General features: G+C 50.9%; 1 protein-coding gene across 2 annotated transcripts; it reads right to left on the bottom strand.

Moving 5' to 3' along the window:
- Positions 1 to 715: 715 nt before the first annotated feature.
- Positions 716 to 8,120, bottom strand: KCTD17 (potassium channel tetramerization domain containing 17). 2 transcript variants are annotated; one of them, XM_061988934.1, is made up of 7 exons: positions 7,908 to 8,120; positions 7,179 to 7,287; positions 5,383 to 5,474; positions 4,143 to 4,238; positions 3,644 to 3,769; positions 2,790 to 2,928; positions 716 to 1,443 (listed from the first exon to the last, which is right to left on the bottom strand). In XM_061988934.1, the coding sequence occupies exons 1-6, from the start codon at positions 8,118 to 8,120 to the stop codon at positions 2,839 to 2,841; spliced, it is 726 nt and encodes a 241-aa protein (XP_061844918.1). In that variant the 3' UTR covers positions 716 to 1,443; positions 2,790 to 2,838. The 2 variants fall into 2 exon arrangements, with proteins under 2 accessions (XP_061844918.1, XP_061844919.1); XM_061988935.1 differs by lacking the exon at positions 2,790 to 2,928.
- Positions 8,121 to 12,025: the final 3,905 nt, after the last annotated feature.

Below are 12,025 nucleotides of genomic sequence, written 5' to 3'. Positions count from 1 at the left end.
CCACTGCTGCACATTCCTCAGGCGAAGGCCCTGGCCCGCAGTAAAAACATTGGAGCAACCTCCAATCCCCTTCCCTCAACCTTTCCAAACACCTCTAAGGTGAGGGCATCTCAACTGCTTCCATCTCCTAACTCAGATAATCCAGGAGATCGCTTTGGGGTGCAGCGAGTGCTTAAACAGTGACTGCTATGGGTTTGAGGTTTTTACTAAAGATAGATATATATATATATATATATATCTCTTTGTCTCTCTCTATATATATATGACAGGCCACTCTGAAAATAGAAATAAAACTAATTTGAGGGGGTTTTGGCTCTAGTTTGCCTTACTCTGTTAAAAATTATCTTGGGGGTTGCATCTTTTTTTTGTCCAAACACCAATCCTGGCATTGGCAATGGGCAAAAGTTTCCACACTCCTGCCATCCCTCTCAGCTGTCCCCTATCTATCTACATAGACAGATATCTACCTACCTCACTCATTGTTATGATTTGGAGGTGCAGACACCAACCAGCAAACCTGCTCTGTAGCTCCACTGCCTGCAGTGGGGATGCAGCACAGATGCATGGCTGCAGCTGTTCCTCCAGCCCCCAGATGCCAGGCATAGCACAAGCAGCTTATAGTGCCTCCAGGTGATGAATCCAAACCCCTCTTTTCCAGCTGCTGCCCCCTTCTACCGGCGCCCACTTTCTGCCACGTGAAATGAGAGGCGGCAAGGAGGAACAGACTGGATTTTATTCGGGGGTTACAACCTGGTGTCTTCAGACACAGCAGCAAGGCAGGGATCTGCTGGTGCTGGCTGAGACCCGGGCAGCATGCCTGGCTCCTCCTCACCCTGCCGACACAGGGCTGCTCTGGGGACAGGGAGGGAGGCACTGAGAGAAGCGTGACAACCAGCACAAGGACACCCCACGACCACGAGCAGTGTGGCTGGCCAAGAAAAGGGCCGCAGCTCAGCATTTGCCCTTTGGCCACAAGCCCAGACCAGCTGCCTGTGACAGAGAGAGGGTGAGGACTGGTCCTTCAGCAGCTGCCACCACCTCGGGTCCTTGGTGGTATCCAGGCCGCTCAGGAAGGGACCTGCTCAGGCTGCAGTGTCTGATTACCGATGTCCCCAGCAGAGGACACTGTGACACTAAGGAATGTCACCCTGCAAGGCCTGGCAGGGGGACGTGGGCTCCAGCCCCTGCAACGGCCTCCACGGAGCATCTGCCCTCCTCCGGAGCATCTGCCCTCCTCCGGGGCCCAAGGCTCAAGCCACCGACGGGAGTTTGTAAAAAAAGAATGGCTTAGTGTGAGGAGTGAAGGGGGTGGAGGAGGAGGTGTGACTGTGGGGCAATGGGGCTGCCATACGCTGCAGTACAAAAATAAAGCTATACAGAAGAAAGGAAAAGGCTGGAGCGGGAGCGTTGGGGTCACATCCTCAGGCCTCTGGCTTGTAGCAGCTAGAGGAGGAGAGAGAAAGAGAGAAACACAGTCAGTGGCAGGGGAAAATAGAGATTGAGCATATTGGGGAGAGAAACGAGAGCAGGGAAAGGACAGAGGAAATGAGAAGAAAAAGAAAAGAGATGAGGAGTCAGGGTGGGAGGTCAGAGGAAATAGGAAGGAAAAGACTGTGTGATTAACATACAGTGACTTTGAAGAGAATAACACTCAGGTCCCACAGCCATGGACAAGGAGGCTCTCAAATAGAAGGAGAGAGAAATGTCAGCCAGCAGTGCCTTCCACCAGGACAGAGAGTGGTACTGGGCACTTTCAGTTTAATAAGAGCCTCGCAGTTTTCCAGCACGAGAAAGGAACACTCCTCTGTACCCAACCCCAAGCACACCAGCCAGGCAGCCTCCCTAGCAGGACGTCAAGCACAGAGGCTCATTTTGCACACAGCTGTGAGAACATCTGAAGCAGGGACCGGCCACTTCCAATCTGCCTTTGCTGCCCTCTCCTTCCATGCTCTCACCCCAACACAGGCTGTGGGGGAAACCCCAGGGAAGAGAGAGCAGGGAGAAGGAAAAACTCCTTTGGGGCTGGCAGGCAAAGAAGGGCTGTCTGCAGAAGCAATCTGGCATGTGTGGCAGGCAGACACATGTTAGAGCTTCCCCCTTCCCCGTGCCACCCCTGCCTGCTTCGCATTCATTTCCACTCCTCTCCATTTCTCCCAGCTGCGCTCTCCTCTCTGCTGCAGGAGCCTCTGGTCTGGAGCCATAGGACCTGCTCAGCAGGGAAAGGCACACATAGGATGAGAACTGGAAAAGCCACCTTAGGGATGAGACAACCTCCCCTCCCTCCTTCCCCTCTCCAAGCTCTACAAATCAGGGCCATACCCACAGGAGGGAAGTGAGTCACTCATGCAGAGCTCAGGCTGGCAGGAGCTGAGAGTGCAGACAGGTAACATACCTGCAGAGGAGGAAAAGTGAGGAGCAGAGAGAGACAGGGCCCCAGGCAGGGACCACACAGAGCCCTGGGGGTCAAGGAGAGCAGAAGGAAGGATGCTGGAGGCTGGGGAGTAGGGCAGGGTGGGAGGTAGGGGACAGTGCTGGGATGGAAACAGAGGGCAGCAGGAGGGAAGGTCCGGAGGAAGAAAGGGTTTAGTGCAATCCCACATAGATGGACAGTCTGCAAATTAAAATATAACCACAAATAAAACAAACAGTTTAAAATACAAAGCAGCAGCCACAGTAGCAGCTCTCTCCTGTCAGTTTTATCTCCAGAGAGACTTCTGCTCCTGGAGAGGACTGCCCCCGCACCCCACACCTGCCCTAATGCTTGCCTGCTGCTAGCTGTGAGCTCTCACCAGAAAGGTGGACGAGTCTACGCTTGGGGGGTTATTTTTATCATTTTCCTCAAGGATTTGCTGCACCTCTCTCCTCTGCTTCTGCCTCTGCCTCCTCCTCCACCTCCTGCTCTTCTTCCTCCGCGTCCTCCTCTGTGCTCTGTGGCCCAGCATGCAGGACAAAGGGAAGAAAGAGTGGAAATACTTGCAAGATGAGCCACAGCAGTTCTTTCTGACACACAAGGGAATAAAGCAGTGGTCATGACACTGGAAGAAAAAGGGATCTTTCCCCATGGCCAAGACAGCTCTGGGTAAGGGAACAAAGAGATTCATCTTCCCCTGGAGCATCACATCAGTGCTACCTAACACACTAACAAATGCTGTGATCCTGCTGCCCAAAAACTACCACGAGTTGCTGGTGCTCCTTCCTGTATCCTACGTGTCTGCAGGATGTCATGCACTGCCTCACGCTTCTGCCCTTCCCTCAAATGGGGGGCCGGTGACCTCCTGCCCCTTAGGCTGGGACCCAGCCAAAAGAAAGAGAATACTGCAAAATCACCCCCTCGAGGCAGAGTAACACACACACAGCACAGTCATGAGTAGGCATGAAGGGGGTCTTAGAGTAGCAGGAGAAGTGCCAGGGTCACTTGCTAAAGCCGTTTGCCACACGCAGCCAGACACCACCACTCAACACACACCCCCCTTCCTTTGGGTAGCAGGCGTAATGCCACGGTGCTGAACACCAGGACAAACCCCTACATCTCACCACGGAGGTGCCCCACAGACACAACGGAGAGAGGAAAGAAAGAGGGAGCAAACAAGAGCCAAGGATCTCACAGGCAACGAGAGTAGGGCCCTAGCAAAGTTGGTCTCACCTTGGCTTTGTGGCTGGGCTCAGAGCTCAGGCCATTGGGGGAGTTGTACAGCTCTTTGGAGACCACGCACAGGAACTCTGTCTGGTCCTCGTTCCCGTAGCTATAGGATGAGCCAATGTTCACAAGCTAGAAAAGAGGAGACCAGGAATCACACAAGCATATTACTGCCAGCATCCACTCACCCTGGGGAGCAAGGCAGAAAGCCCAATGCATAGCATGGAATTCACCCCACACCCCCAGTAGAAAGACCTCATACTAAGCTAAGGAGGCAGCACAGAGAACCAAGAGAGGAGTCAGCTAACACGTAAAACAGCTTAACCTCACACAGTACCCTCTAAATCTCTAGAGAAGGGGCAAGAGACAGACAGTATGATAGCACCATCAATGATTGACCCCATCTTTTCAGAGAGGGAAGCTGTCTTGCCTGGGAACTGTATGGTACCCATGATCCTTTCCCCAAAAGACAACTCCTTCCCATCCTCCTCTACCTTCTCCGTACCTGCTCGAAGCGCCATCCGTCTGACATAGTGGAAACCATCTGAGTGAGCTCCTCTTCCTGGCACTGCAGCACACGGTAGACGTGCTTAGGAGGCACCTGACAGCAAAATTGCACAGCATGTTGACAACAGCCAGATGTTAAAGGCTGCTGCCCTTCTGCAGAACAAAGTGGTAGGGTAGCACCCCTCCTCGACAGATCCTGTCCTCTTCTCCCTGCCACAGGCTACAAGGGAGTGGAAATGACAACCCAACATCCTACTATGCTGTTATTGGGGGGATAAGAAAGGGATTTAGTTGAGTGCTTCCTGCATTGTCCCCAGTAGACACAGGGTTCTTTCAATGGGGAGTTTGCACTTGTCATTACACAGTCACTTATGCAAATGTCACAAATGCTGATGGGGTTTTGCAAGCGCAAAGTGGCTGTGTTGCTGGAGCCTGACAACCTGAGGCAGACACAACTAAAAGTGAAATATCAGCCAAAGCTCCCAGAAGTCAGATTTTCAAAGGTTTTTGGCCAAGACAGTGATTGTGTGTGATAAGTGTGATTGTGCCACAGGATTGTGCAAATTGTGCATGATGCAATGAGGCATCAGCATTTAACTCTTCCACAGACATCTTTTCCTGTTCCTTCCAGGTTTCTCTACAAGTGATTACACTTTCAAGACACCCCACACCTCCTCCCCACAACACCTTCACTCTCTTCACAAACATTCTTCCACATCCCACAGCAACCAGCTGCCTTCTTCCAAAAGCTAGAGGAGCTCATTTGGTTTCATGGGCTACATCCAGTGTTACCCCCTGGGATGCAAAAGAAGCCTGTAACTTGTTTATTGTAACTAAAATGTGTTTTTCCTGCTTTTGTCTGGGATAGAGTTAATTTTCTTCTGAGTAGTTGGGTTTATTTCTCTTGCTCCCTGTTAGATTTGTTTTCATTACTGTTTTTATAGTTGTTATTATTGTATGTTATTGTATATATGTTGTTATTATTATCTCATTTTAATTATTAAACTGTTCTTATCTCTACCCACAAGTTTTACTTTTTCCCCCCAGTTCTCCTCCCCATCCCACTGGGGTTAGGGGGGTGGGGGGTGTAAACAAGAGGCAGTGCTCAGTTGCTAGATGGGGTTAAATCACCATCCCTCGATGCTTCTGCCAAGCCTACTCTGCCTCTAGGCTCACCTTTCCATTTCATTCCCTCCTTCACTTACCCCACTTTACCTTTCTTTGCCATTTCTCTCTACCTGAGTTACCGTGTAGTCCTTCTCCTCCAGCCGATCTTTGATTATCCTGATTAAAGGACCAATGTTATAGAATTCAGCTTCTTCTAGGACCCCTGAGAAAGAAAGGACCACAAAGAGAGAAAGTTAACAACCTGGGGGGTTTTTTTGGATTTTGGCTTGCAAAATACCAGTCCTGAGCTTCCCAAGGTCCATAGGGAGAAATGATGCTGCAGTCCCACTTGTTACTCTTCCTGCAGAGAACTGAATCCTGGATCTCTGCATTGCATTTCTAATGCTCACCCTGATCTCCTTACACTGCCTGCTACTACCACAACAGGCACTGCCAGGACTAATACCTTTCCCAGACAACTGGCCAAGGAGAATAAATGTAGGCTCCAGCCTCTCTTGATGGCCACTAATTATCAACTTGTTCAAGGCAGAAAACCTGTTTGTGCAGACCTTGTCACCAAAGGACACTAGAAAATCCCAGCTTTCCCCCTGGGCCAGCTGGAGTTGCACCCACCTTGGAATCCTGTATGATTTCAGATGATCTTTACCTCTCTCCCCTGTGTTTCACCTCAAAGCAAATAAACAGAGAAGTGTTTTGGTTTTCTTCTCTATGGTGTCTGCATCAATCAGCCGTCCAGAGACTCCCCTGTTTGCTAACAGGCCCTCAGGGAATGGGAGTTGGGTTCTCAGAGGGTTGGTGAGGGAAAGGTGGCTAGGAGCCAACACTCACATGTCTCCAGGGCAGTGGACAGACAATACAGGTAGACAGACTGATCCTTTACTACCTGACACACTCAGACCTCTTCAGACCTCTGAATGAGTCCCTCATTCAGCTGTGAGCTATCTAGTGGGTTAGTTTTATGCCAGCTGAGTGTCTGCAGCAGGAGCAAAAAGCAATCTCATAAATGGGATTTGTATTTATGCTTCAGATTTTATGTTAAAACCTGTGGATGAACTCCATCTGATCTCAGGATTACAAGAAATGTCAAGTAGGAAACACCTCAGAATTATGTTTATTGCAACTCTGTACCACTGCTTAGACATATTTTTGGAATAGTAAAACGATCCTAAAGAAAACTTTCCTCACATAAGGTAAAAATACGTAAGAGAGAGAGGCAAGAGGACTAATGAACATGCAGAAACTGTGCTTGGCAAGAGCTGGAGAGCACAGCCTGTCTTTGGAGTTGGCTCCTTGTTAGACTATAGCATCCAAAAAATAACGAGGCATTGGGGACTGCTGGCTGGTGACACCGTGATGTTACTGAGTTATCCTATCGGACTCCCTGCCAGCCTCAAATGAGTGACTGGTTTGTCTGGCTCACTCCACTGGAATTGCTGCAGTCCACAACCCATCACAGCGCTAGTAGCACACATGACAGATCACTGATTAATGATGCTCTTTATTACAGCCAGTAGAAGAGATGAGCTTGGCCTTCTGAGTTTCATTCCTAATTAGAAACAGTCATTAAAGGGAAACTCAGTCATAGAACCTGGTTAAAAGTGGATCAGGGACAACTGAAACATAGTTTATTGAGGCTGAGGGATCTTGCCTATCTCTGTCTTGGTAACATCTCTGCTGAATGAACAGTCGTGAAGCCACAACACTTGCAGCTTGTAGGATGCCTTCCTCACCTACTCCAAAACCCTTTACTAAAGGAAACATTGATATGCTTTCCAAAAGCTGCAGGCAAAGCCCTCTAAAATCCCCCCACATCGGCTTCCAGAAGAGAGACAAGATTGACAAGTCCTACTATGTCCTGCCTACGGCGGTGACGTTGAGTGGGAAGTTTCTGAGCTCCAAGACTCACCCTCTGCAGCCATATCTTTATCCAAGACCAGCTTCCCATGACGGAGAAAATTCAGGATAGGTCCAAAGTAAGTGGGGTCCCGGTCTATTAGGTAGGCACCAGTCTCATCCTAGCAAGAGACAAACCAGGAGGAGAAAAACCCCATGCGAACCTTAGAACCAAACCTTAAATGCTCCAGACCGTAGGTAAACACAAGCCTAAGTGAAAATGTCCACTATTAAGGCTCCTTGGAAACCATGGGCCCCTGAGAGTCCCTATTCAAGTCCCTGTTCAGCTTGGACTTTAACCTCTGTATTGGCATGCTCAACGTGCCCACCTCAGCAAGGACCAACCAGCTGAGAAAGCCAAAAATACAGGCCTCAGCCTCCTCCTGCAACTGTGCATACAGGCCTGGTGGGAGAGAGCAGAGAGCCCTCTCACAGGGGACACGGCGGGGTCAGGCAGGTCGAGCTGGGAGGTAGACCCAGGGGGTGTGGGGTGACACAGAGGTGGGAGAGCAGGGGTGGAGGTGAGATGACCTCTCTTTTCCCCAGCTCAGGAAGGCAGGTGCCAGGCTACAAACACAGCAAGGTGAGATCTGGCAAGGGGAAATCCTTCCCGGGAGAGGAGGGAGAAAGAGCAGGGATTTTTCACTCAGATACTCCTGTAGTTTTGGGGGTTTGGCTCCGACCCTGCATCCCTCCCGATGCTCGGTGGGGGCCGGTGCAGGAGGCAACCCAGCTGCCTTACCCGGTCCGACTGCAGCTCCTCACCCTGGCACAAGCGACAGAGGAAAGATTTCTGCTCCCGGCACAGGGTCTGCCTGGTGGTGAGGAAGACAGTGCCCCCCACATTGAGCCTCACCCACTTGGCCTGGGTGCCAGCGGGTGGCGGGATGTCCCAGGCGCAGCGTAGCCCCACGGCGCCCTGCATCTCCTCCCCGCCCTCCATCCTCATCCTCATCCTCATCCCCCCGCTGCCCCCGCCCCCGGGCGTGCAGGGAATGCCGCAGGTGAAGAATGCCGGGATCTGTAGTTTATCTGCCTCTCCCTCCGCAGCAGCCCTGCTTCCTGGGGACCAGGGCTCCTCCTGGGGACCGCCGAGGGAGTCCCGAAGGATGCTTTGCGCTGGAGGACATCGCTGTGGCTATTAAGGGTGGGTAAAACCACAGCCCCACTGCGCCGACGCTCCCTGTTCCCATCCTCACTAAACAAGGGCCGCCCAAGAACTTCGGAGGTGCTGCCGGTGTTATGCAAAAATCACCGGCATTTCTTTCCACAGACAAGCTTCTGGGAACTGTAGTTTGAAGGGACGTGCACAAAAGGGTGCTGGGAGGTGTAGTTTTCCCAGCCCCCTGTCCCTGCAATGAGGATGTTGTAATGAAGGGGGTTGCAGTGCACTACGTGACCTCAGCTCCGCGGCTCCCTCCCAGACGCGGGTGCCGCCTGCAAGCTCCCTCGGAGGCAGGAAGAACAACCTGATCCCTGGAAGCCGGCAGATTAAGCCTGTCAGCACCGTACTGCTCCACAGCTTTCACTTGAGAAGATCCATTACCCCAGGCTCACAGCTCGGTGCTTCATCGGTTGCCACTCCGCTTTTGCTGCAAAACGTGCAGACAGTTGCCTTCTTGTTAACATATGTAAGGACGGGTCTGGGAATTGGGATCTGCATAAAGTGCTGCCAGCGGGCGGGAATAATGTTTTCTTCCAGCTTGGAAGAGTTGCCGACTCAGCAAACTCCCCCCCCTACCCCTCCCTCGTGCTCCCCTTACCAGCACAAACCACGCCAGACAGAGCCCGCCCTGCCTGCTTCCCCTCTACCTCTGCTACTCCTGCTTGTGTCTGGGCAACAGAGAGATAGGATTTTAACTTGTGGACCTTGGTACCCACACAACCTGAACCAGCTCTCTCTCCAGCAGCTCTGCTTTTCCCCACTCCCACCCTGGTGCAGCCGTGCTTGCCAGCAGCTGAAGCTCATTAGGAATGGGAAGGAAAGGCTGATGTTTCACCTGAACGTAGCCCAAAGCCTTCCTTCACCTAAGCAACTTTCTGGCTCTTCCTTGCCAGGGCAATGCAGCACTGCAGAGATGCAGTGGTGCCTCACAAACACCTTCTCCTTCTTGCACTTAGATCTTTGTGTCTTTTGAGGTGGGGGCTTATTGGGGGAACAGGGTGGATAAAGAGAAACATTATGTTTTATATTCCTTTCCTTCTGGTTCTTCCCTTCTCTTTTACTGACAAATCACTCCCTTTGATCATTACAGGAGGGGAAGGCAGCATCACCCTTCCCCCAAAGCACCCGGGACTTTCTTTCACAAAGACAGTGTCAATGTGTACTTTGCTCCTGTGGAGGAGTGCAAAAGGGAGGAGAAGAAGAGAGGGTAACACTGAAAAGGTTTAAAGATTGCTGACCTCCAGCTAATTTAAGCCCAGGAACAATTCTGTTGCTGCAGGCTGTAAATTCAAATTACTCTCCTTGAATTTATAACTGGAGCTGGCCAGCACTAGAGTGACCAATAACGAGGAAGGAGAGGAAAAACTATTTTTGCCTACCTATTTGGAGCAGACTTTGGCCCAAATTAGTGCCCAGCCCTTGAATCAGCCTCCACTGAGCAGTGATGTGCATCAAAACTGCTCAGCCTGACACTGACCTGAGCTGAAGCATCACAGAGCACAACACAGCTCCGGGCTGTGGGACTGTTACCCTACCACTTCTGGCTCTGAGGCCAAACCATGGCAGCTCTGCCTTGCACTCTGGTGTGCAAGTGATGTAGGACACTGTCTGTGCTGGCTGCAGCTCCAACAGAGAATTAGGGTGAGGGCTGCGGCTCTCCGATATGAATATAGCACTTGGGTGACAGCCTAGAACCCTTTATCTCCCCCTCCAAGAAATCTGCCATGCCTTACTTTTCTTCTTTCTTCTATCAAGGGTTCACCCTGTCTCCCTTGCATACAGACCTGTTTTGCACACCAGCACCAGACAGTTCAGAGATGCAACTAGCATGCCCCTGTTAAGGTGTGAGAGTTTCTTGGTTGAGCAGGCCTGCAGCAGAGACCTGCAGAAAGCTCTGTGCCTACATTGCAGCCTGATGAGACAGCCCAGCCTGAAGCATCGTTGTGCAGCTGCTATTTGGGACCCATTGCATTGTTGTGCAGCAGTGGAGACAGGGATCACTGTGTGTTGGCACAGGATCACCGCTCTGGCAGGCTGGGAGCACACATCTGGGATCAAACCTCTGCAATCATTTAGTTAATGAACACCCTGTGACATGAGGCACCAGATAAGAAACGGTCTCCAATATTTTGGCATTAAGCCAACAGTGAACTGAGCAAAGAAAACGCCTCTCAAGGCCATTGGGAGGGGGAGGAAAACAGTTCACTTGTAGCCAGCAGAGCCCAGCTTGACCACCAGCTGAGACAAGCCTATTGGAGCAGGAAGAGAAACGCCCTATGGCATGCAAGTGAGCTAATCTTTCTCCAGCTCCTTGTGCTTGGTGCAGTCTGTGAGCAATGGACCTGCATTCAAAACAGTGTGTAAAGTCTGTGTCTGTATGTGCATTCCTCAGCCTCTCTGCTGGGAGAGTGCCAGGAGGAGGAGAGAGGACAGTCCTGTAGCACCCAGCTGGGAGCTGGGAGGAACAAGAAAGGCCCCTGCAAGGTAACAGCAATTACCATCGTTCCTGCAGGGCTTGTTGGTGTGAAGGGGCAGCAGTGCTGGCAGGGGAAGGGCTGCTCTGGAATTTGGGAAAGTGTGGAGAGGAACAAAAGGTTCGTTGGGAAGTGGGGTGTGAAATAGTGTCATCTGACTGGTAGACAACAATAGGGAAGGAAGAGGAAGGCAGTGGATGAACAAGACGTGAGAAACAAGACACTGTGGGATTACTTTTGGAGAACCATTGATCAAACTCTTATCACAGAGTCCAAATCTGCTTCAGGACAAAAGTATTGCAGATAGTAATATATACCAATAAATCATTAGAGAGTTTACACATTGGGATCCTCAAATTTACAGAGAGCTGTAAAAGCTCCAGTCTCAAGTTAGACACAGGTCACTATGACTCTTCCTACATCAGGGCTGGTTTTCGGGCTACTTTCTGGCCACCATGAGCCCTATCCCACCCAAGATATGCTATTCCCCTCTCCCTGGGGCAAATTTTCCATAGGAGAGTCACAAACATTAGTGATTTGCATTCATACCCACTTCTTCCCTCCCCGGTTCCCAGTTCCCATAGGAAACCCACCCACTGAGTCAGGGACATAAAGATCTGCAGAACATTTATAGTCCCGGTGCAAGTCCCTTCAGCTGTTCCATATGTCCAGTAGCATCTGTTATGGCTCAAAATAGGTTTTTGCAGTCTCAAGGCTTTGAAAACATTGTCTCCACGATGTTCCCAGTGCTTTGCCTGCAGTGTGAGAACAGAGCTAAAAGGAGGGAGAGTATCAGAAGACACTCTTGGATGGATATTTTGATACATGCTGTAACAGGGCATACCCCAGAAAGACAAAGTATCTTGTCATGGGGAGGAAGTTCTCGATTTCTCCTCTGTAGGGTTATCATGGCAAAGCTAAGCATATGGTCAAAGATTTGCCAAAAGCCAGGAAACTGTAGGACTGCTGAGATGGCGTGCTTCAAAACCTGTCTGGGAGAAGGGCAGTTGAGTACTGCCAACCTTGGCACACAGACCAGAGAGGGGAAAGGGCCTGCTAGATGTCATCAAGCCACACAGTCAGAATGTAGAGCAAGGGGAAGAGGAAATCTTTCCCTTAGTTTGCAATCTCCATGTGGACAGCTGGGCTGCACCAGACACTCCCTGCCCACAACACACAGGACAGAAAGAAGCAGCTGCCTCAGGAGGAAGCAGAGAGGTT

This window comes from Colius striatus, chromosome 1 (genome assembly GCF_028858725.1).
Source record: "Colius striatus isolate bColStr4 chromosome 1, bColStr4.1.hap1, whole genome shotgun sequence".
NCBI classification, from domain to species: Eukaryota; Metazoa; Chordata; class Aves; order Coliiformes; family Coliidae; genus Colius; species Colius striatus.
Note: the sequence above shows the minus strand (reverse complement) of the source record. Positions and strands in the feature narration are given on the sequence as shown.